The 26,108-nt window shown below is 31.9% G+C and overlaps 3 protein-coding genes across 3 annotated transcripts in view; all 3 read right to left on the reverse strand.

Annotated features, from left to right (window-relative positions):
- Window positions 1-26,108, reverse strand: part of LOC145318732 (uncharacterized) — a 321,894-nt gene that overhangs the window by 274,569 nt on the left and 21,217 nt on the right. The gene's annotated exons all lie outside the window — the stretch shown is intronic.
- On the reverse strand, window positions 265-4,506 carry LOC145319923 (uncharacterized). The gene is made up of 8 exons (XM_080162325.1): window positions 4,414-4,506; window positions 3,637-3,702; window positions 2,949-3,048; window positions 2,534-2,596; window positions 1,998-2,108; window positions 1,431-1,528; window positions 976-1,027; window positions 265-369 (listed from the first exon to the last, which is right to left on the reverse strand). Exons 2-8 carry the CDS (start codon window positions 3,672-3,674, stop codon window positions 265-267), a joined length of 567 nt encoding a protein of 188 aa, XP_080018451.1. The 5' UTR covers window positions 3,675-3,702; window positions 4,414-4,506.
- LOC145319924 (uncharacterized) lies at window positions 4,929-24,914 on the reverse strand. Its single transcript, XM_080162326.1, has 15 exons — window positions 24,832-24,914; window positions 15,022-15,129; window positions 14,650-14,768; window positions 13,572-13,640; window positions 11,503-11,564; window positions 11,106-11,169; window positions 10,562-10,612; window positions 9,793-9,875; window positions 9,064-9,127; window positions 8,665-8,738; window positions 8,288-8,324; window positions 7,603-7,651; window positions 7,068-7,116; window positions 5,362-5,432; window positions 4,929-4,978 (listed from the first exon to the last, which is right to left on the reverse strand). Exons 1-15 carry the CDS (start codon window positions 24,839-24,841, stop codon window positions 4,929-4,931), a joined length of 960 nt encoding a protein of 319 aa, XP_080018452.1. The 5' UTR covers window positions 24,842-24,914.

Consider the following 26,108-nt stretch of genomic DNA (forward strand, 5'->3'; position numbering starts at 1 on the left):
TAATTTACAAATAATCTGGACTTAATTATGCATAGAGAGTGGACAGCTAGAGAAAATGCGCGTATAGTATGTATTTGCTGTTTTAGAATATTTCATTTTGTTGACATTATGACAGCCGTTAGGCAGACTAGTTAGTAGCCGGGATATTAAGGGATAAGACAATGGACGATGAAAAAAGGGTGTTTACAGTAATTTACAGTCCCTTGTCCCATTCCTCCCTCAGTAAGTTTTGATCTGGATATTTTTTATCCAACTATAAAAATATTACTCCATTCCTGTGCTACTTGTGCTAACACTGGATGTAACAGTGCTGTAACTTATGATACTTGCGTCACTGTTACTTGTCACAGAATTGCGAGACTGCCGCCCCTGAAAATAGTTGATAGTTATTTATCGCATCGTATCATAAACAGCTTTCCGCGGATATCACTTATAAGATTAAAGCCAGTTTTTTAGCTTTGAGGGGCAAAACTGGTATTAATTTTAAGATTTTTATTTTAATGATTGCGGATTTGTCTGTGATACGATGCTATACATAATTATTCAGTAGGAATGAGAACCGGTTCTAATCCAGCGGATTTCAAGATTTGCAAACTCTTTGTTGGTTCATGATTAAACCATTTATTTTGATTAAGCTTGAAAGTGTCAATATTCCACCGTTTACCACCAAAGTGCCTTGTTGAACATTGAAATCCCATTCTTAATTTTGATAAAAATTTAAAATTAGGGTGTTTGGTTGTTTTTTGTTTGATTGTTTATTACTTTAGGTCAGGTTAGTTTCTAGGTTATATTGGGTAATGAATAGTTAGGCAGGGTTAGGGCACCCCAAAATAAGCCCCGTCAAGTTAGCATACACCCCCCCCCCCCCGAAGAAAAAACCTCTTATTTTCTGTTTAATATCTAAAATTTCGAAGGGGGGGAATCTCTGCTCTCTAGGCACTCTGAGGGAAAGTACCACCAAATGCTCCTTAATACCTGGATGTTGAAATTGTTATTGTTGTCACCTTCTGGCAATTCTGTATCAGGACTAAAAATAAGTAGAAATAGTAAATATAGATCAGTGGTGTGCACAGTGTTTAACTATAGGAGCGCGTGAAGACCATTTGAAAAATTAGACACTCCAATGAACAACTCTCTTAAACCAAAATTGAAGGGGGTGTAATACAGACAACGAAGGGAGGTGTAATTTCTTTGCTTCGTAGTTGGATACACCTCCCTATAGGTTTCAGTCTCTCAATAAATTTAAAGGGGGGCTGTACCTTATTAAGTTGACATCCCCCAATGGTAGGAGTAAAGGGGTGTTCGTTCACCTCCCTCAAACTTTTAAACCCCTCATTTTACCCTCTTCAAAAGTTTTTAAAATTTTATCCCCTCAAAAAGCCCCTCCTAGCCCATGAATGTTTTTTTTTTATCAGTGCAGATATTTTTACCTGTAAACACAAGCAATTTCATCACAGGCAGGCATCATCTTAAGAAACTCGTCATTTTCTGTAGGTGGACTTATCTCTGCTACGTACATCATGTGGCTCTAAAAATAAAACCTTCAAATTTAATAGAGTTATGAGGTTTCGTGATTTTAAGTTTTTGATGATAAAACTAAAGAAAAACCTCTTATAAACCTTTTCCCTTAATATTTAATAAATTTATCTATTTCCAAAAGCTATGCTACTGTTCTACATGTTCATCCTTGTTACGTTAAAGAAGATAAACTCAATTTACAACTCAATCATAATTAGACATTCTGTTTTTATCAAGTTTTTCAAATTATTTAAAGAATTTTTTTTGTCTGAAGCTTAAAATTTCGATGTCTTCGGAAAAAATAAAATTCTCCCTTTTAGGGAAGCTTCACATAGGTCCCAGTATAGTTTTAAGCTATTTTTCTGCCACCTTCTGACCCTATACAGACATATGCAGTTTCAAGAAACTCCAGGCGCATCCACTGGTATTTTTAACAATTAAAAATAGATACTCAAAAGGTAAGTAATAACAAGAATTACCTGGTCCATAGCTAGAGAAGCCAGGATAGCTCCGTAAGGTTCTCTCCACTTCACATTCAGACTCTTGCGACCTCTGGAGGCTGCTATACTAACTACTTTCTCTAGCTGGGGCTAAGTAAAGATGGATTATATACTCTTGCGACCTCTGGAGGCTGCTATACTAACTACTTTCTCTAGCTGGGGCTAAATTAAAATAGGTTATTTTCTCTTGCGACTTATATACCAATCTTGACCTAACAATATTGGGTACTTGAAACTCTGTATTATGTTATTGTTTATCATAATTGGAGGTGTTCATCAATTTTTCTCCATTGTCCCTTTAAAACACAGAAAATAGTTATTTATCGCATAGTTTTATAGACATTTTTCTGTGGATAATAAAATTAGTAAAGTTTTGTTAACCCCTAGGGGCCGAAAGCAATGATAACCGGTATTAATAGGTTTCGCGGCATACTTAAAAACATATACATATGACATAAGATTAATAAACATTGCATACAAGCCAACAAGTATTATAAAAAGAATATTTTATTTACCTTAAATATTTGTCTGAATTGAACATCAAATAGTGATAGAATTGTTAAGGATGCCCTTAGTCCCTAAACATAAACAATATTAATTATTATTTAAATTTCGGCATTTTCCCTCAAAATGCATTGTTGAGCACATTAGCCCCCCCCCATACCTTTTTTTTAGAAGCAATTGAAAGTTAAGATTGGGGGAGGATTAGGTTAGGTTATCATATGGGCTAAAAACAAACCATTATCGCTAAAATAAAAATCAATGATTAGAAGATAAAAAACAATTTTATGATTTTCATTTTATTATTGTGGAAAACTGTAGGTAATGTGACGCTAAAACGATTTTTCAGAATTGCCAAGAACCGGTTCTAATCCAGCCGATATTAATCGGTTTCGAAGTCATACTGGAAAATAAATTTTAAAAGCTTACTTTAGTTTCAGTAAGAATATTGAGCAGTAATCTCATATCCAAACTTTTAAAGTAGATGCTGTCTATTATTGCGGGGAATGGCTTCATTTCTTCTTTACATCTAAATAGTTAGGTTAGGATTAGTAAGGTAATAGATAGAAAGACATTAAATCAGGGATCGGAAGCCTCACGTAAGCCGCGCATAAGCCTCAGTTTTAAACCTGCTTGTGAGCAGAAAAAAAAAATTTAAGAAAGAAGGATTGTCTGCTAAAGAGCCGTTTTATACATACAGCTGAATTTTATAGTGATAAAATCACGATTTCACTGAGGCTTACACGCGGCTTACGTGAGGCTTCCGATCCCTGCATTAAATGAAATAAAAAAGAATTATTGGAAGAGGGGAGGTAATTTATTACAGCCTATACGAAAGGCAAAATTTTAAAAAATCAGGAAAAATAATTTGGTAGAAAAGAACTTTTACGGCAGTATCTACACAGTCTACTCGGCTACTCTATAATACTCTATACGTCCTTTTCAATAATAGGGAGGAGAAACAGAATCTAAGAAGCACAACTCATATAATTTTACATTGCATTTTCTGAAAGTTTCACATAATTTTCTCATTTTTACTGCATTACAATCTATCTTTTTGAACTATTGCTTATGCTGCGCTGGTTATGTATAAATCTTAACTGTTAACAAATTTTACCTGTTTAAAATCCTGCTTAGCTTTGTATTGACAAACATTCCATAACAGTGATAGGGCAACAGGATTCTAAAACATAAATTATAAAGGGAAAGGTAGGTTGCGGGTAAAAAGTGTGTGTTTTAAGTTAAAAAACAGTAATAGAACGATAAAAATGTATGTTAACTTTTTAAAAACATTTGTTGTCTATGGATCTTTTTAAGAAGAAATTAGTGAATATTATCGATCACTACTATATTTCAGCCTTAAAACACACACTTTTACGGATTTTACCCGCAACCTACCTTTCCTTTTATTATGTCCTGCTTCTATATTTAGAACGGTTTTCTATTTATTCTATCTCTTTCTTTCTTTCTTTCTCTCACTCTATAAAACCCTTCACCCTTTTATTTTTCTAATAAATTGAATAAAGGGTGGGGTGGGGGGGGGGTTGTATATTGTTTGTTTATTACTTTAGATTGGGTATAGTTAGGTTATATTGGGTAATCAATAGCCCTGTAGGGTTAGGATGACAAAGACCAAAGTGTGTCAAAAATCAGCATGTGACGTCATAAAAATGAGGGATTGTCCATATCTTTTTTAGTGGTTTTCTTTCCCACTCATCTTCCTCATTTTTATGACGTCACATGCTGATTTTTGACACACTTTGGTCTTTGTCGGTTAGGATTTCGCAGGTATAGGCCCCGCAGGGTTAGAACCCTTGGTAGGAGTTAATTATTTGAAATATCTCCCCTTTTTTAGAAACCTAATTTTTTTACTTTGATAATGATAATTATTTACCTAATGTACCACAGAAGTGTGAAGGACGAGCTATTCTTCAATATTTATATTTCAACATTTCATATAGGGTTGTTCAAAAAGTGTTTTTTTTTTGTTGGATGCATTATAAAAAAACTCACAGTAAAAAGCATAGCTCTTCTAATATTACAGGTATTAGTCATGCTTGAATGATTTAAGCAATTGGCAACAAATTTATATACAAATTTGCTTAGACTTTAAATTGATATTCTGATTACATTAAATTCAGATAATTTACGGGTGTTAATGATCGTTTTTTTTCCTGTCGTCTGATTTTTTTGCTTTGGCTTTTTGTTAGCTCCAATATTACGTGTAAATTTTTTCACACCTAAAAATTACATGTATAAAAATCTTTGCAAATAACATATACAAAGTCTTAATACTATCATGTCGATGTTTTTTGATTAAAATTCTTCTTCTTCTTTAAAATTACCCGACAATATGAAGACAAACCGACATTAATGAGATTTGTAGGATATTTTTGTAACTAAATGCAACTATTTTGAATATAAATTCCTGAGAAAAATCATCAAAAGAACTCCATTCACTGAAAAAAAGATTTGTTCCAATTTAGTTGGCCTCGAGAGCCTAAGGTTTGGTCGAACAAAACTGGTAATGATTTTAATATTTTTATTTTACTATCCAAGGAAAATTGTCTTTAATTCGATACAAGACATGATTTTTTAATAAGGCTTAGAACAGGTTCTTATCCAGCAATATATTAATCGGTCTCGAAGCCATAATACTAAAGGAAACCTTTAATATGAAAAGAATATGCTTGAATTAATTAAATTTTAAGTTTTGGAAAGATTTTATGCGACACTGTAGTATAATATGATTATTCTTAGCTATTAAACTAATAAAATAATATGCTTAACCTTATTCTTAAGTAGAAAATTATAGTTTTAAAATAAATATTAAAACCTTTACCTATGTCAAAGATAACCAAATTCATTCCGTTTGCTGGTATGGAGCATTGGTGCATGTACCCTTGTACTCGACTATAATATATATATAGATATATAGTTAGCTGGTATAGAACATTGATGCATGTACCCTTGTACTCGACTATAATATATATGTATATGTAGATATATAGTTAGCTGGTATAGAACATTGATGCATGTACCCTTGTACTCGACTATAATACATATATACATAGATATATAGTTAGCTGGTATAGAACATTGGTGCATGTACCCTTGTACTCGACTATAATATATATATAGATATATAGTTAGCTGGTATAGAACATTGGTGCATGTACCCTTGTACTCGACTATAATATATATATATATAGATATATAGTTAGCTGGTATAGAACATTGGTGCATGTACCCTTGTACTCGACTATAATATATATATATAGATATATAGTTAGCTGGTATAGAACATTGGTGCATGTACCCTTGTACTCGACTATAATATATATATATATAGATATATAGTTAGCTGGTATAGAACATTGGTGCATGTACCCTTGTACTCGACTATAATATATATATAGATATATAGTTAGCTGGTATAGAACATTGGTGCATGTACCCTTGTACTCGACTTTAATATATATATAGATATATAGTTAGCTGGTATAGAACATTGGTGCATGTACCCTTGTACTCGACTATAATATATATATAGATATATAGTTAGCTGGTATAGAACATTGGTGCATGTACCCTTGTACTCGACTATAATATATATATATAGATATATAGTTAGCTGGTATAGAACATTGGTGCATGTACCCTTGTACTCGACTATAATATATATATAGATATATAGTTAGCTGGTATAGAACATTGGTGCATGTACCCTTGTACTCGACTATAATATATATATAGATATATAGTTAGCTGGTATAGAACATTGGTGCATGTACCCTTGTACTCGACTATAATATATATATAGATATATAGTTAGCTGGTATAGAACATTGGTGCATGTACCCTTGTACTCGACTATAATATATATATATAGATATATAGTTAGCTGGTATAGAACATTGGTGCATGTACCCTTGTACTCGACTATAATATATATATATAGATATATAGTTAGCTGGTATAGAACATTGGTGCATGTACCCTTGTACTCGACTTTAATATATATATATATAGATATATAGTTAGCTGGTATAGAACATTGGTGCATGTACCCTTGTACTCGACTATAATATATATATAGATATATAGTTAGCTGGTATAGAACATTGGTGCATGTACCCTTGTACTCGACTATAATATATATATATAGATATATAGTTAGCTGGTATAGAACATTGGTGCATGTACCCTTGTACTCGACTTTAATATATATATATATAGATATATAGTTAGCTGGTATAGAACATTGGTGCATGTACCCTTGTACTCGACTATAATATATATATATAGATATATAGTTAGCTGGTATAGAACATTGGTGCATGTACCCTTGTACTCGACTTTAATATATATATAGATATATAGTTAGCTGGTATAGAACATTGGTGCATGTACCCTTGTACCTAAACATTCCAGCAGTTTATCTTTAATAGAAGCGGAGAAATTTACATTTTCCTTATAGCGTTACAGACTGACTGACGGATAGACAAATTGAATTATATAGTAGCCCCGCTGTTAAAAACACATTACCTATGTAGATTTGTTTTGTAGCTCATTCTGAGTTGATTGCACTGCTTAGCTGACAAATTCAATATATGCATCAATATATTCAATATTTCTTAAACAATTATTTTATAAAATTTAATTAAGACATTCTTATTTACAAAACCAAGGGATCTAAAGGGATAAGATAATGGAAGATAAATTGATGTACATCCCCAATGATGATACAAACAATTACCTCGTCTGTAGATTACAATTATTGGTTAAAACGTGTAGGCACTAAGCTTAATGATCCAACCAATCAAAAAAATAAAAGTTTCCAAAGTTGTTAAGCTAACGAATAAGAAAACGTTATTATAAAGCTTTGGAAACTAGAATTATAAATAGCTCAATGTCCCCTCCCTCCCTGAAAAAAACCTTAGCTTTCCACTGATTAACATTTCATGCGGAAAAGCTACAATTTAACTTATTTTATAAAACAAGTTTATATTTTATAATGGACTTTTCTTTCATGGATTTTACAATACATCCTTGTTTGTACAAAAAAATAATTAAAAATTACCAAAACTCCACGAGATTACAATAACAGCTATAGTCAGTTTACCAAGGGTCTACAAAAACATATAGTTTACAAAATTAAAATATAAAATCATTTGTAGATAAGTTTAAACAGTGCAGTGCAACAAAATCAAAATTATCATGACCCCTCTCCTCCCAACTTTAAAGCCAAAAAATGAGCAAACGAGTTTATAAACTTTAAGAGGAATTTATTGTCCATTTAGTTACCTTCATGATTATTTCGAAAGAATTTTTCGCACGCAAAGCTTATTCTATTAGGCTTTAACTCTTTACTTTGTCATTGCGAGTCATATTGTCAGCTTATGGTCTTTAATAAAACAAGGACTTTATTATAGAGTTGCTTCCCTTATAATATTGTACTTTGTTGTCACAGATATCAGTATACCAAAAAATCAGATCAATCGGATAAATAGATCACATAAGATTTGTTGTTAAAAAAGTAAAAAAATCAACATGTTAAAATGGACATACGAACATTCTGTTAATGATTATAGAGTTGTTATGCTTTCTAAATCGTACCTAACTACTACAGGAATCACCATGCTAAGTTTGAAATCGATAGGACAATTCTAACATGCCTGAATTAACGAAAAAAGCTATCCGTTACAGACGTTCGGACGGACGTACCTACCCTAATTATAGAAAAGCTTCGGTTTTAAAAAACTAACCTGACACATGTAGGCTCTGTAGTAGATACTGCTTTCTCTAAAATTAAGAAATATTAATGCCATTATAACTTAATTAATGTAGGTACACATATTTCTGCACTAGTGCACCTATTTTCCAAATGTACTTATCATATCTATTTCTACAACTATAACTTGATATTTTTTATTCATATTGCAAAAGGATTACTATGATATGTTTCAAATATTTAACAAAAACTTAAATGTATTCATCTTCAGTTTTTTTGCATTTATATTAAAATCAAAATCGATATCCTAAGGTATAAGACAATGGATGACAAATTGATGTATATTCAAAAAATAATAACCCCTTCTGTACATTAAAACTATTGGTTGAAACGTTTGGACACTGATTTTACCTGAAATCAAATAGAACCTGCTGGCATGCAAGCCTGTTCTCTCTGGTATGCAACGAGTTCCAACTCACTCCATCCTGAAATTAATATAGGAATTTCAAATATCAGGGATATTTAGGGATAAGACAAAGAAGTATAAATTTATACTTAATGAAGAAAAACAAAATTACCCCTTCTGTAGATTTAAATTATTGGTTGAAAAGTAAATTTACTAATATTTTGAATCTAACTAATAATAACTTAATGAAAGTGTCCGAAGCTTTTAAGTCAACGAGATCAATAAACTTTGGGTACCAGTGTATTTTAAAATCAATGTCCCCATCTTTCCTACTTTTACTTGGAGTTAAAGGGGCACACAATGAACCATTCTGTAGACTATTAGAAAAATTAAATCATAAGAACCTTTATAGCTTCTTTAACTAGGAGGTTGTAGAATTTTTCTATTCTCTGTGCTGTCCAGAAAAATCTTAAATAGAAACACTATCCTTATGCAAAGTAACAGGATGTCTGTTTGTCTGTGTGTTTGTGTGTCTGTACCGAAGGATCTCGCTAACCGCTGAACCGATCGGGTTCTCCTTAACAGGGTAGATTCTCATAGGTCCCGTGAAGGTTTATAACTATTTTCTGGTGGGGTGGGACACCTCCAATCCCCCCAAAAAATGAAAAATCCCCCCCCCCCCCGAAAAAAAATTTTCTTTTAATTTTTTTTACTCAAATCAAAAATGAGGGGGGGGGGCACCCCCCAAAAAAAAAATTTCGCCCCCCACAAATTTTTTTTTACATTTTTTCTTTTAAAATCTAAAATAAGAAATTGGGTTATTAAATTCGACTCTCTCCTACTCAAGTGCCCCTAGATGCCTCTAGGGGCGTAGCCGCTAGTAAAGTATAATTTAGAATCCTTTAGAGTTTTTGATGTCTGTATATCCTCCAAGATCTCGAAAACGACTGCACTGATCGTACAACAATTTTGAGGAAAGTTTAAAGCTATATTAAAGAACTAAAATCGCTTGGTTTTAAAAAATAAAGGGGATAACATTTTGTTTCTTGCCTAGTAGGTAAATGTAAAGCATAAATTATTATCATTTTATAAAATTTTATCAAACTAATGAAACAGCTAATTATAAAATTTACCTCGTCAATAGTCTTTCCAGTAAAACCATAGTTAAAGCCAACCCAAATATCATATAAGGAAAATACAGTACCAGTAGAGATAACTAAAATATATCATTGATTAATGCTTTTTAAAAATCTATTTTAAATTATTGTTTCTTTTTTAATTTTTAGCATTATTTTAGCTCTTTCTCTTACAAAGTTACAGTAGATGTCGATCCGTCTGTGTATATATGCCTATCAGTAAGCTTAAGTTTGCTCAATTTTTCCTGCCTCTACTTTGTAACTTAATATGTATGTCTGTGTGTATCTGTTATTTTCACTTTTTCCTTCCAAATAAAAGGCTTTTTATGAGCTTCGCTACTTATAGATATTGTTACTTGTTATCCTTGTTTTTACATAACAATATTAGAAATTGTGATATGGAGCGTTCGTCAGCCATGGCTGAGCCTCAAATCAAAACCCTTATTGTTGCTTTGAAAATTTTTAAAAAGAGTGGGATTGACATATTTGGAACATTGTTAGACTTCTAACTGATTTTTAAAATTGTGAAATGCTGATTTCCCTAAGGTTTGCAGGCGACTGACGCGCGACTGCCGAGCCCTGAGACAGCATAACGTGCCTACAAAAAAGGACGTTATACAATAGAATCGACCAATGAGAGCCCAGTATAAATTTTACTATTGGTCATTTACAGTGATACTGGCCTCTCATTAGTAAATTTTATTGAATGACGTCATTTTTTGGAGGCACTATAGGCTGTCTCCCGAGCCCCGCTGAAATGTTTTACCTGATTAACACAAGTCCAGTACAGAAAGAACGGAAATAATTTCGGACTTTTCTAAATAAAATAAACCATAATCATAATCCACAATTAAATAACATGTTTTTAATTTAAGTGAAAAACATTGGATATGCGGAAAGTGTCATGTGTAACGTCATAAAAATACGTATAAAAAGGAAGGATGAACGGAGAAGCAAGGAAGGAAACATTTTTTAAATCTCAAAAAAGTTTTTACTGAAATTTAAAGATGTCGTCATCATGGGGTTGTTAAGTTAGGTTGTATTGGGCACTGGAAAGCCCCGCAGGGGCAAATGAGAAAACCTCCCCCCCCCCTTATTTTCAAATATAAGTTAGGGGGGGGGGGTTTAGTGCTCAACAGACACTTGAGGGAAAGTACAAAAAAATCTAAATCTAAAATCACCAAAAAGAGCTGATTTTTTTTCTTTAAGTCTACATCTTTTAGTTATGAGACCTTTTGTATTTGATCTCTTTACATATTGTTAAAAAGCAAGGGAATTAAGGGTTTTAAAGGATTTAGATATAAGTCTACCTTAACATAGCAGCCTCGGGCATTTTTCTGTAGATGCATTCTTATATATTCGGTGCTTGTCATACTTATAAAAAAAAGATTGATTAAAATTGACACTTAATAATAATTTTTTAAAAAATATTAACGAGTTTTGAGGTAACTTTGAGAACGCAACTCTAAAAGTTTTAAAACAAACGCTAAGACAAACGAACATTAACACTTATAGAGTTTCAGAACTAGATAAACAAAATATAAATTTGTAATTCTAAACAAATATGTATATAAATTTGTAACAAAATTGTTTAAATACAAGATACTATTTCGGAACATCACTTTATTATAGAGTTGCTTCTCTTGAAATATTTAACCTTGTTATCCTAGGAATCATTGCTCAAAAAAAAACAGATAATGATTTTACCTTTGAAAAATTTGAGGAACATGGGTAACATTTACATAGAAAAGATCTCCTTGCATGTAAACCTAAAAAGTACTTTTTTAAGAGAAGCTTTTTATTTTTCTGAGTTATTTTGCTTTTGGAAGCTTACTAAACCCCGAACCACTTCATTATGCAATCTACATTTTCCTAGATATTTTGTCTACGGTAGTCCATAAGTGTACAGCTTTACAGTACATTGTTTCTATTTGTTAAAGCATCACGTATGATAAAAGAAAAAGATTCTTTTTAAAGTAAAATGCTTATATTTCAATTCAATCAAAATATATATTTTTTTTATTTTTTACCTATCCACTTCATTATGCAAATCAAACGAAAATCAATGAGAAAACGTTTGTTTTGCCCTTTTCTCCACTTTTAAAAATTAATTCTGATAAAATAACAATTTTTTAAGGGATTTATGCATTAATTAAAATGAAAAACAGTTTAAGGTAGATTTTAATGATTTTTCTAAATAAGAAATAATTGAAAAAAAATAATTCTATCCTTATCACTTTAGAGGACAGCTGCTGACCCCCAGTCTTATGGATGAAGCTAAATACATGTTAAAGATAAAAATTACCCTGAAAAGTATACAAAAATGTTTTTTGATTTGTTAAAAAAATCCATTTTAAAATCTTGATTTTGAGGATGATGGCCTTTAAGATGCTCTTACTGGTGGTAAAGGTGAGCTAAATGTTATCTAAGTACATGACCATTAAAACAACTTGTCTATTAACCTATGTACCATTTTTTGTAGTCATAGCAGCCTCCAGTGGAGCCTCTCGACATGAAATATAACCATTATCTAAAAACTACATTATTTACTTTATGAATTTTAGTAATTAAAATTGCAATTTTTTTCTTTTTTAATATTGCTTGGCTGGAGGCTGCTATGACTACAAAAATTGGACCATAGCTTAATATATAAGTTTTCTTCAAGGGCATGCACTTTGATAACATTTAGCTCACCATCACCACCAGTAAGAGCATCTTAAAGGCCATCATCCTAAAAATCAAAATTTTAAAATGGATTTTTTTAACACATCAAAAAACATTTTTGTATACTTTTTTTGGCAAATTTTTATTTTTTACATGTATTTAGCTTCATCCATAAGACTGGGGGTCGGCAGCTGTCCTCTAAAGTGATAGGGATAGAATTTCTTTTTTTCAATTATTTCTTATTTAGAAAAATCATTAAAATCTACCTTAAACTGTTTTTCATTTTAATTAATGCATAAATCCCTTAAAAAATTGTTATTTTGTCAGAATTAATTTTCAAAAGTGGAGAAAAGGGCAAAACAAACGTTTTCTCATTGATTTTCTTTTGATTTGCATAATGAAGTGGATCGGTAAAAAATACAAAATATAGATTTTGATTGAAATATAAACATTTTACTTTAAACAGAATCTTATTCTTTTATCATACGTGTTGCTTTAACAAATAGAAACAATGTACTGTAAAGCTGTACACTTATGGTCTACCGTAGACAAAATATCCAGGAAAATGTAGATTGCATAATGAAGTGGTTCGGGTTTAGAAATTTTGACGAAGCCCAATCTGTACCACTTTTGCACCACTTTTGACGTCATATTCTACATCTCTTTTTTAGGGGTTTTCTTTCCCACTTCTTCTCTCATGCCCATCATTATGACGTCACATTAATCAAAAGTGGTGCAAAAGTGGTACAGATTGGGCTTCGTCGAAATTTTCTGATTATTTAAACATAATAATAATAACCATTCTTACATAAACGTAAGAGGATCTTTGTCCGTCTGTCTGTACCAAAGGATTTCGCTAACCGCAGAACCGTTATGCTTCTCCTTTACAAGAAGCTTCTCATTGGTCATGGAAATGTTTATAAGTATTTTTAGGCAGGCTACTACCACCCTCTCGCCTCTAGAATAAAATAACCACCTTCAATTTTTTTTTCAAAAATTTTCTTTTTAAAATTAAAACAAAAATTGAGGATAGTCTACTCACACCTCACAAGGTTTGGGGTGGTATCAGCGCTCAACCGGCAGTTTGTGGGAAAACACCAAACTAAATTTACCTGTGTAACATCAAGAGAAGAATTTATATCTCTTATTGTTGAATTAATAACATGGTCCTCAATTATCAACTAAAATTTAATAAAAAAAACGTGAAAAAAAGCATATATCTATAAAATAAGCAGATAAAACTATGGACAAAATATTTATGTATATTCTCAATGATGATAAAAGTAAAATTAATGATTTAAGTTTCAACACAAAACGTTTGTGACCAACTTATCACAATTCAATTAGAGTACCCAATGTTTTTAAGTCAATTAGGATGGGTCGATTTTGGACCAAAGCGGGAATCTGCAAACGATTTTTATAAGTATAATACACCTCTGGATGATTTAAAGTACAAATAGACATCCTTGTTTATTGGGATAATTACCTGTTGGTCCTGAACTCTGCAAACTTTGAATGGTAGAGCATAATTATCCGTATGGGTGGTTTCATATTTTCAGTTAGTAATAGTTCCTACAGACAGACACACAAAGAGACATTCTATTACTTTATTTTAAGGATAATTACCTGTTGGTCCTGAACTCTGCAAACTTTAAAAGGCAAAGCATAATTATGGGTGGCTTTATATTCACAATTACCTACAGACAGACACACACACGCAGACAGACATCCAGTTTCTTTATTATAAGGATAATTACCTGTTGGTCCTGAACTCTGCAAACTTTAAAAGCAAGCATAGTAATCCGTATTTGTGGTGTCATATTCACAGTTACCAATAGTTCATACAGACAGACACACAGACAGACATCCTGTTACTTTATTATGAGGATAATTACCTGTTGGTCCTGAACTCTGCAAACTTTATAAGGCAAAGCATAATTATGGGTGGCTTTATATTCACAATTACCAATAGTTCCTACAGACAGACACACACACACACACACACGCAGACAGACATTCTGTTACTTTATTATAAGGATAATTACCTGTTGGTCCTGAACTCTGCAAACTTTAAAGGGCAAAGCATAATTATCCGTATGTGTGGTGTCATATTCAAAGTTAGTAATAGTTCCTTAAGACAGACAGACACACAAAAAAAACATTCTGTTACTTTATTATAAGGATAATTACCTGTTGGTCCTGAACTCTGCAAACTTTGAAAGGCAAAGCATAATTATCCGTATGGGTGGTATCATATTCACAGTTACCAATGGTTCCTAGCATACAGTTTATCGGCAGGGCTATCAGTCCTGTACAAAATATTTATTTTTCATACAGGATAATACTATGAACAATAAATTAATGTATACATTAAACATTAACAGTTTCTGTGTAGTAAAAGTTGTCTCAAATATAGTTATTAAACACTATAACTTGCCTAAAACCATTAACGAATAAACCAGGTAATGCGGCGCACCGTGGCCGTTTAATAAATGTTTAAATTTGACAGTTTCTGTGTAGTAAAAATTGTCTTAAATATAGGTATTAAATACTAAAACTTGCCTAAAACCACCAGCGAATAAACTAGGTAATGCTGTACAGTGACCCACCATGGTTGAAATACTTTCTCTGCCTCAGTACTTGTTATTGCTTTGGTTATAACGTCTCGTCCTGAATATAAAATATGTTTAAAATGGACGTACGGACATTCTGTTAATGATTATAGAGTTGCTACGCTTTCTAAATCGTACCTAACTACTACAGGAATCACAATGCAAAGTTTGAAATCGAAAGGACAATTCTAACGTGCCTACATTAACGAAAGAAAGCTATCTGTCTCGGACGGATGGACGTAAGGACCGACCCTATTTGTAGAAAAGCTTCGCTTTTAACCCTTTACAGTCGGGCCCCTTGCCGCACCTTAATCAGTCGGGGGGGGGGGGGGGGCGTTCAACGCCCCCCCTTATTATCTCAGTTCCTATTAGAGCTAGAGGGCTAATTTTTTTTGTGCAAGTCCCCTGTTTGATAATGAATTTCCGACCTTTTATAAGTCTAAGTAAATTTTCGCTTCCTTCACCCTTTTATTTAACAACCTTTGTTTTCAGGTCTTTTTTTACTTAAAAATTTCAAACGGCTGTAATTTTCTTATTTTTGAAGCTAGAAGAAAATTTTTTTTCCAGAAAATGTTTATTTTTTATGTAAATTTTACATTAGAAATATCAAAATATAAATTTCAGCGGCCGCAGCTGTACTTGGCAGCTGCCAGCCGCCGCAGTCGGCGGTCGGCGGGAAAACGGCTGCGGATCTTCATGAAATTTTAATACGTTATGTAGACATGTAAGAAAAGCTTAAGTTTAAAATTTGAAGTCTCTAAGTCAAAAATTGCGGCCACAGGAGCCTTTTAAAGATTTCTGGAGACCTGGAGGATCAGGACCTGCAGGATCATACCTGGAACCTGAAAGTGACTTGAACACCTGCATTTCATATAAGGATGTACTACTAGAGGATTTTTTAGTATTTTGGTATGATAAAATGCTTTGTTTTAGTCAAAAAAATATTTTTACTCTTTACCTGGATGACCCTGCCAGGTTTGCTGGCATCCTGTGCCCGCCAGGATGGAGATATTCAAAAAATTTCAACTCTCAGTTATGTGTCATACCCATACTTAAAAAGTCAAGCAGTTTGGGCTCTTTATCTTTCACACACAGAAAATGAGATAGAAAAAACCGGATGGGGGGGCGTTCAACGCCCCCCCCCCCGACCGTTAAGGGTTAAAAAGGTGTCTTAACTTTTATTTTTATAGCTACTTGGTGTTTTTAGTAAGTAGTAGATGTAAAATTTTCCATAAAATTTAGATATGCAACCAGTTTTTTTTGTAGACCTCTTATTTCTAAAGTAATTTAAGTTTTTAAAAAGATAATGAAGTCAGTTTTAAGGTACTAAAATGCAACAAAAAAAAGAAGAAAATTGCCATTATAAACAAAAATAGTAAGATCTTTAATTTGACACCTTACTTTTTGAATTCTGTCAGGTAATTATTGAAAAAATCGATTTTTTAAACCTCTGTTTAATCAAAACTTAAAACGTAAATATATCCTATCACAGGCATAAAAAATATGTTTCATATATACTTTAAGAATCAGAAAAATATTATGAACCCATTGCAAGCAAAATTGAAAAAAAGTAAAAAAAAAAAAAAAAAAAATGGCCTAACATATTATGTTGTACAGGCAACACTTATTTCATCCCCTCTTTACCCCTTCCCATTTTTACCCCAAAACAACGATTTAAGATGGTTGCCTGTATAATATAATATGATATTTTCATATAATTTCTATCATTGTAGTTTATTTACTGTTTTGTAAACTTTTTATTTCAATTTTGCTTAGAATGGATTTGTAATATTTTTCTCATTCTAAAAGTATATAAAACACCTATTTCTTATGCCTGTGTAATCATATATTTAAGTTCAAAGTTTTCATTCTCGTGGGTTAAAAAAAGTAGATTTTTTCAATAATTACTCAACAGAATTAGAAAAGTAAGGTGTCAAATTAAAGATCTTACTATTTTTGTTCATAATGACAATTTTCTTCTTTTCTTTGTTGTGTTTTAGTACCTTAAAACCGACTTCATTTAAAAAGAAACTTAAATTACTTAAAAAATAAGAGGTCTACAAAAAAAAACGATTGCATATCTAAATTCTATGGAAAATTTTACATCTACTACTTACTTAAAACACCGACTAGATATAAAAATAAAAGTTAAGACGCCTTCTTTTCAATATTTCCACCAAAAAAGGAATATTAAAAAATTAGACAATGAAAAACAGTTAGCGAAACTTATACTTATAGAGATGCTAATCCTATCATATAAAGTAGTAAGGTTTTTCTGCGATCTTAAAAATTGCTGCTTTGAATTTATTTTACTTTTAGGGAAACTTTGAAAATGTCGTCGTGTGGTTTTAAGCTATTTTTCAGAACTAGTGTCCACCCCTAAGAGACTAGGGTCTAAGAAAATGGTAAAAATATACGTAGTTATTATCAACATATTTAAATACATATATATTCATCATCTTAATTATTCCAAAATTCCACCCCTCTCTATGAATAATAATCAGGGAGGGAGGGAGGCGACATTAGGCTGTTTATTACACTAGCCATCAAAATTTAAATCTGTATAGTTATACTTATTCGTTTGCTTATCAACTTTTATTAGACTTTCATTAAATTTTTATTGGTAGGTTCATTTAATTGGGAGTCCTAACATTTAAACCACTAATAAATAAATACCTAATAATCTATAGACAGGGTATTCTTTGTATAATCATTTGGATGTACATGAATTTATCGGCCATTATCTTATCCCCTTAGATCCCTGACCCCTATGAATAATAGTGCTTTCAGTATGCATTATATAGCACGCGTGAGAACAAAAAACTAAACACACGCGGCATTTTCCATGCAAGTTTAGTTTTCACTTTTGAAGACCCCCCCTCTTTATAAAAATAAATACAAATATGAAAAGAAGGCGTCTTAACTTTTTAATTTTTTTTACTTAAAAAATAAGAGGTCTACTAAAAAAACGATTGCATATCTAAATTCTATGGAAAATTTTACATCTACTACTTACTAAAACACGGACTAGCTATTTAAAATAAAAATTTTAAAAAGTTAAGACACCTTCTTGAACACAGTAATAGTGTCTGACTGATTATGACGTAACAAAAAAAATTAGCCAATGAGAGGCCACTATAAATTTTACCATTGGTCAATAACGGCCTCTCATTGGCTAATTTTTTTTTGTTACGTCATAATCAGTAAGACACTATTACTGTGTTCCACCTTCTTTGACGTAGTGTAGGGATCTAAAGGAAAAAGACAATTGCCGATAAATTTATATACATCCCCAATGATAAAAAACAAACTTACCCCTTTTATAGATTACAATTAGTGATTAAAACTTATGGACACTCAACTTACGGAACCGACCAATAAAAATTTAATAAAAGTCTCCAAAGTTGTTACAGCTTTTATACAACTTTGGGGACCAGTGTAATAAACACCCTAATATCTCCTACCTCCCTGGGTATAATGTTATAAATTAATCTTTTTTATATAAAGGGTTGACAACATTCATAAAAGCGAAGCCCTGAAACAATGGGTCAAACGAACATTACCAATTGTAGAGTGGCAGCACTTGATAAGCAGGATTTTAATGGATAAGTATATGAAAAATTCTTAGTAAACGTGTTGTTAATACAGGATACTGTTGAAAGACATACTTACACTTGAAGGACTTATAGATAAATAGAATAATTATATGAAAAACTTTTGTTAAAGAAGTAAAAAAAAAACATGTTTATAAATGATGCTCTGACTTTCAGTGATTACAAAAACCACCCTCCTGCAGAAAATTTCTCTGTAGAAATTGATAAAAATTTTCTGGCGCATCACATCACTTACGCAAAACCCTCTAAGCCCTAACCCCCCCCCCCCCCACCCCTCCCTCGGAAATATAAGTCAATTTCTAGCCCTTTTACCCCCTACCTTACCCAGAATAAATTGGATGGTCACGCCCTTATTTTTCCATAGATTTATTAGGAGGGGGCCAAATCAATGTAATTTGAAAATGTTTATTATATAAGTACGTATAATATGTATTTTGTTGTAAGTTTGTAAAAAAAAAACACAATCAAAAACTCCGTTACGTGAAGTCAACCCTTGGGCAAATTAACCATGCTTTGCTTATACTCCACCACGGTTTAGGGATAACACAATGGCAATAAAATGATGTACATCCTCAATGAAAATACACAAAATTACCCCTTCTGTAGATTACAATTAGTGTTGGAAACGTTTGAACACTCAACTAAATCAACCGACAAATAAAAATTCAATTAAGGTCACTAAAATTGTTAAGCAAGTAAATAAGAAAACGTTAATTTAAAACTTTGGGGACAAGAGTAATAAACAGCCCAATGTCACCTCTCTCCCTATTTGGTTATACACCGCCACAGTTCAGGGATAAGAAAATGGAGGATAAAGCAACCTTTTCCCCAAGTTCTAAGGAGTGAAATTATGTAAGATTATTAGAGAAAAGAAAGGGTTGTAGATCCTAGATTCTATCCCTCCCTGACCATGCAGATTTTCAACAAAATAACAACAATAATAAAACGAAGAAAAAACAGAAGGGACAGAAAAATAGTTTTAAACCATCCCAAGGCTTAAATATAGAAATGAAATAGCTTAGAACCATCTCGGGACTTTTGTGAATCTTCCCTAAATAAAAGAGAACATAATCAGTTTAGCAGCTATTGAAATCTTAATCTTCAGAAAAAAACCTAATTCTTCATATAATGGGATAGACATACAACTATTTATGCACATTGTATTCACAGCAATATATGTAACGCTAAAGCATGATTGTTATTAGGGTTATTAGGTAAAACTTCACTTACACAGAGAGTCCAGTTTTTATTTCATATTGTCAAAAGCTATGGAAATATTACAAAAGCACCTATATATTAACTATTAAAGACAACTTAGGGACGTAATTTTGTTGTTAGGGGGTGGATACACCCATGCATAAATAACATACTGATGTCTTAACAAATGGACTTCCATTTTTGACAACTCCATTGAATTAAAGTGTGTAAGACTTTTTTTTAACTTGTTACCCAATTTGGCTGTTTTATGGTGGAACATTTGAGTGAAGGGGGGATGTATCCATCCCCCTTTTGCACGCTTCTGTTTAAAGATGTTTTTTTCTGTGGAAGCTATAGCACAACCAGCTGTTATATGGTAGCTATATGCTATCTAATCAACGACTAGGATCCGAGAAATATATTCTATAATCTTAACACATGTAATATTCAAATCTAATCAAAACTCAACTAAAAAATATGTTTTATGGTACGGCATAAGATCCAAGGGAGGGGGAGACTTATTCCCCCCCCCCCCCCCAACAAAAACATACAATTGTTGTATTCACTCCCAAAGCTTTTGAAGTCACTCATTTTACCCCCTCCAAAAAAAAGCTTGCTTGGACATCCTTGTTGTACAGGTTACAATTTTAAATTAGAAGTGGCAGCCCCTCTTTTTAGAACAGCTTCCAGAAAGTCAACAATCTGCAGTCAAGTCGCATCTTTTTGGTACAATCTGCAGTTTCAAATGAAACAAATGCAGCAACTTGCGGATTCATGTTATGCATTCAATTGCAGTCGAAACTACAAGTAAGATAACTATTTAGAGCCGCGAAATCTGACGAAAATTTGTTGATTATCAATTATTTAAGCCACAAAACACCCACATTTGATGTACTACTTAGAATAAAATCGCTGAAAATATGTCCCTCGCCTTAATCTATGGCCGTAATTTGTTTCAAATTGCTTTTATTGGGTTTTTGGCTATTGTTATAGTTACGGGTTATTAAAGAAGAATTTTTAGGGAGGGAGGGGTCATCAAATTTTAAATTATACTTGTACCCAAAGTTTTTACACCATAATACCTTATTCGTTTGTTAAAAATTTTGGGTACTTTCATCAAATCCTAATAGGTAATAATTCCAAACAAGTAGTGTCAAAGATTTTCTATAAATTATTCTAATCTACAGTAGGTTTAATTTTGTATTCTATCTTTGGGGATGCAAATCAATTTATCGTCCATTGTCGTATCCCTCTAGATAAGACAATTTGCCAAGGACAATGTTGTGAATAAGTAGCGCAGCCTTGTTAGTTCACAATATTCTCAAAATTAGATCAGTAAATCGTTATACAGTAATAAAATTTTAATGTAAAATATGACCATAAAAGATTAAAAATGAAATTAAGAATTATTTTTTCATTAATTAATTTCTTACTATATTGGTGAATATTTCATTCATTCTATTATATAAAGTAGTAAGTTTTTTTAGTCTGTAGCTTAGGATATCTATTACACCAATTGAGGTCTTCATTTTAGGGAATCTTAATATTGATCCGAGGATGGTTTTAGGCTTTATTTCTATGAAAAAACCTATATAAATTTTGTTTTGTACTATCAGCTTTTTAAAGTTACTTTTGGCATCCTTTGTTTTGAAATACCATTTAAGGGTGGGAATTTCCAGCTAAGCTTGACTGTAAAAAAACTCACACACACACACACACACACACATACAGACATACACACAGATACACATACATTTACAAACACACACATACGCCGATGGATACATTTACAAACACACGTGAAAACAAGGATAATTAATGTTCATATGAAGTGCAGCATAAAAATTATGTGCTTCAAAGACATAATTTCATTTAATTTTAATTGTTTGGTGATTAAAATACCTAAGTAACTAAAGGGATAAGACAATGGACGATTTATTGATATAAATCCCTAATGACGATAAACAAACTACCCCTTTTGTAGATTAAAACTGTTGGTTGAAAAGTTTGGACACTACAAGTTTGGAAACAACAAAGTACAATTCCATTAAAGTACCCACCCAAAGTTTTGAATATGATAAAAAACTTTGGGTACCAGTCTAATATACAGACCAATGTCCCCTCCCTCCCTGAAAATACCCATTGTACTTTTGATTAAGATATTGCACTATACTCTAAAATTATAGGTTATCTTTACGAAGATGATTAAAGTCCCTCCACAGATTATGACGTCATACGATATAATAACCAATGAGATGCAAGCATAAATTTTACCATTGGTCAATTACAGTGTACAGTGGCCTCTCATTGGCTATTCTATCGTATGACGTCATAATCTGTGAAGGGACTTTAATCATCTTCTATCATAACAGACATACAGATCACAAATTGAGAAAACTCTTACTTCTAAAAATGTATGCATATAAGCCTAAACTAACATGCATGATATTTGAGCTGTCGGCAATTTCCCTCGAATTTCATATGGACCACAATCAAACTTTTCGAAGAAATGTATTTTCATCATGGAGGGAAGGGACAACCGACTCTAAATTAAGCTGGTAACCCAAAATTTATAACAATTTTATCTTATTGACTTAAAAACTATGAGTATTTTTTTATTTTGATTGGTTATATCTCTTTAGCTAATAATTTGAATCTGCAAAAGGGGTAATCTTATTTATAATCATTGGGGATGTATTTAGGTTATCGTCCATTATCTTATCCTATGAGATCTCTGATTTTTATAGATTTTTATGGTAGGTTAAGTAATTGTTTGTTAGGCCCCGTGGGGTAAGAACCCCGGAGGGATAGGGCTGCTCAGTTTTTCTTTTTCAATAACTGTACAATAAAGGAATACAGAATCCGCAGGGCTTCTAATATACTTTTTCAAAAATTTAAAATAAAGGGGGGTTATTTTTGGGATTCAAAATATATTTGTGTAAATGCCTTGAGTTGTGCTTTTTGACATTGTTGTTCTTTTATTATCACAAACATATTCGCTATTAAAAACAAGGAAAATTTGAAATAACGTACTTCCTTTGACTAACAATCACTAATTATGTATTAGCTGCCATTAAAAGAGTTTTGAAGTATTTTCTTACATTATAATTTAAAGTATCCGATAAACGAAAGTAGTGAGGTTTTTTATCTATAGCTTAAGATTAATGTTAATTACGGAACTAATTAAGTTCCTCATTTAAGGGAAGTTTCACAATAGTCCACGGATGGTTTTATGCTATGTTATTTTTTAAATCTAAGTCTTGGGATAGTTTTAGGCTTTTTGTAACCTTCCCTCTTTCTTTTCATTTGATTAAAATGTTTCTAGATGTTAGTATTGCCACCACTAGTTTTTGTAGAATTTATTTTATGTATATTCTTCTCTAATAAATACTTACTTTAAAGATATATTTAATATAGCTGAGATTTTATGGTAAAATTTTTGTTGTTTTGCTTTCATAGCACATTGACATTAATATGTCTTAAAAGCATAATATCAAACCATGAATAGGACTTTACAAGGACGTATACTAATAAAATTAGCGAAGCTTTAGCTTTTTTTATACCCAGCTTGCTTGCAGACTGGTCAGAGACTGGTCATAAAAAAGACAATAAAATTGTATTTTTTGGCAATATATGACATAACATCAACAAGGGAAATTCTTTTGGCCATAAACAGGTGCAAATCACTACCATAAAAATGTAAGACTTACAGGAAAGGTCGTGCAATCCAATAATTGTATGTCAGATGTTCCTTCAAATTTCTCCTACTTTTACTATTAATGCAGCAGTAGGTAAAAAGTTTAAAGTCTTAAGTACTTAGGGCATGGTTAATGACAAGATTCAAACCTATTACCTACGTGTCATGATCTTGTCGCGAGTTACCACAAGTGACTTATATAGTAGCTTTATAACAAAACATAGAAAAAATTAGAAAAAAGCATTAGAGTACGCTTAAATTTAAGAGCAAAAATATTGTGCAAAATATTTTTTTTTTTTTGGGGGGGGGGGAATATGAAACTTTTAAAAAATTTAATAGAAAAAGTAGGAAGTCAATTCTTGTAAACATTCTATTGCTTTCTTTTCTATGATACTTTATGATAAGGATAAACAAATGCCAAAAGTAGATTGTTCTCCTATTTCTTTATAGAGCGATGCTACTCCATACATTTAAAACTACGTTAAACAAGCATTTATTAAATGAACCATAATTATTATCTTTATGAATTTGTTAAGCCTCTTTATTGGTTAATTATTGGATACGTCCTTAAATGCCTCTAGGGGCACTCGAGGTAAAAGTCAGAGGGAAAGAATTGAAATCGACCTTCTATTTCCCCAAATTAAAATTTTGGTTTTAAAAAAGTAAAAAATTGATTGTTTTCTATGGACTAATTCTCTTGAATGATTTAGCTATAAACCTTCTTTGAACCTAAAAGAAGCTTCAATGTAAAATAGACCATATCGGTTCAGTGGTTATTGAGATCCCTAACTATATATTTCTTTAAGGTTTTGTTTATCCACTTTGAATTAAAAGAAAATTGACAAAGAATATCTTGCCAATATGTTGATTAAACAACAGTTAATTTTGATATGTGTAATTTTAAAACCAAGATGGGTAATTTTGTATCAGAAGATTTATAGTAATTTACAAGTCTGTAATTAATGTTTACACGTTAGAAGATTGGGGTTTCGGTAGGGAGGGGACATTGGGCTGTTTATTAGTCCCCAAAGTTTTTATTATAACGTTTACTTATTCGTTGGCTTATCAACTTTGTGGACTTTTGTATGGTTTGTTCATTAAGCTGAGTGACTAAACGTTTCAACTACTAATTGTAATCTACAGAAAGGGCAATTTTGTGTATCAACATTAGGGATGTACATCAATTTATCAACCATTGTCTTATCTCTTTAGAAATGTGAGGAATAGATTAAATAAAATATGAAAATCTTACCTAAGTCCATTCTGTTTTAGTATGCACAAAGAGGTTTTACGTTGAAGTAATTTTTTCCATTTTTACACCGTACTCTCTAAACTTAAAAATAGAATTAGTTCATTGTATATAAGTAGTTTTTTACTAACGATGATGACAATATCCAAAACGACAAATGAACATCATTTCTTGTAGAGTGTTAAAGTTTGATAAGCAGAATTTTAATTTAAAAGTCTGAACTGAAATGTAAAATGTCTTTAAAAACAGGATATTGTTTTAAATGGACATACGGACTTTATGATAATGATTATAGAGTTGCTAAGCTTGCAAAATCGCACCTAACTATTACAAGAATAATTATGCAAAATTTGAAATCAATAGAACAGTTCTTACGTGCCTAAATTAACAATTAATGCTGTCTGTTTCAGACGGACTGACTTACTGACGAACCGATCCTAATTACAAAAAAAGCTTCGCTTTTAAAACGGGTCAATTAAGCCTGTACAAGGAACCTTTCAGCAATTGCATCGCTTTCAACAATAAATGAGTCTCATTTTTTATGAACAAAACTTTTCTAAAATAAGAGTCGTCCAGCGTAGTTAGTTAGGATGTTATCAACTGTTTGGTTTGGCGCCGTTTTCTATACTGCGTAATCATAAAACGTATAGCAAAGCATTTCTATAAATATGTTAAAAGTAGGATCTAAAATTTGAGGGGAAGAATATAGTTAAAAACCATCCTAAAAGTAAAAGTTAAAATGAAATAGAATAAAACAGTTCCTGGATATATGTGAAGCTTACCTAAAATTGACAACACAATTGTTTTATTGGCTAGCGTGTATCAACTAACTGACAATACTATGCCTTCATTGACTTTTCTTTGATTTATACGCTGTTTTATTATGGATGTAGGCATCCTTTTTTTGGTTCAAGAACAAACGCAGGTGTGACAAATGTCGGAGTGAACAAACAAAGTATTGAGTTAATTACGGATTTCTATACAGGTTAAGATATAAATATACAAATAAGACCCTTACACGGCTTAGATACTTTAAAAAAACCTATAAGATGGTTTAAACTAGGTTAGGTTAAGTTAATTGTCCACTCTGACGTTTGTCACTCCTGCGTTTATCCTAGGACCTTTTTTACACGTCTCATAACAGGAAAAAAACACTTGGATTTAATCAATATTTCAAGTTGTATGTTCTTATTTTCGTAGAGTTTTGTTAGCGAAGCTACTTTATAATTCTTTTCTGTCTGTCCGTCGTTCCGTAACGCTATTGAGAAAATAATATTTAT

This window comes from Acartia tonsa, chromosome 5 (assembly GCF_053477335.1).
Source record: "Acartia tonsa isolate MP-2025a chromosome 5, ASM5347733v1, whole genome shotgun sequence".
Lineage (NCBI taxonomy): Eukaryota > Metazoa > Arthropoda > Copepoda > Calanoida > Acartiidae > Acartia > Acartia tonsa.

Bases quoted from the DNA above. Each gene is read 5' to 3' on its own strand.
- LOC145319923 (XM_080162325.1), bottom strand. From the start codon at position 3,674: ATGTTTGTCAATACAAAGCTAAGCAGGATTTTAAACAG. The intron at 3,049-3,636 runs GTAAAATTTGTT...CTAACTATTTAG, and splicing joins CTAAGCAGGATTTTAAACAG to ATGTAAAGAAGAAATGAAGC. The intron at 370-975 runs GTATTAAGGAGC...AACTATTTTCAG, and splicing joins ATAACAATTTCAACATCCAG to GGGCGGCAGTCTCGCAATTC.
- LOC145319924 (XM_080162326.1), bottom strand. The intron at 9,876-10,561 runs GTAAAACATTTC...GATATATTTTAG, and splicing joins ACTGGACTTGTGTTAATCAG to TTATCTCTACTGGTACTGTA. The intron at 7,117-7,602 runs GTAATTTTTAAT...TGAATTTGTCAG, and splicing joins TGTAATCTCGTGGAGTTTTG to CTAAGCAGTGCAATCAACTC.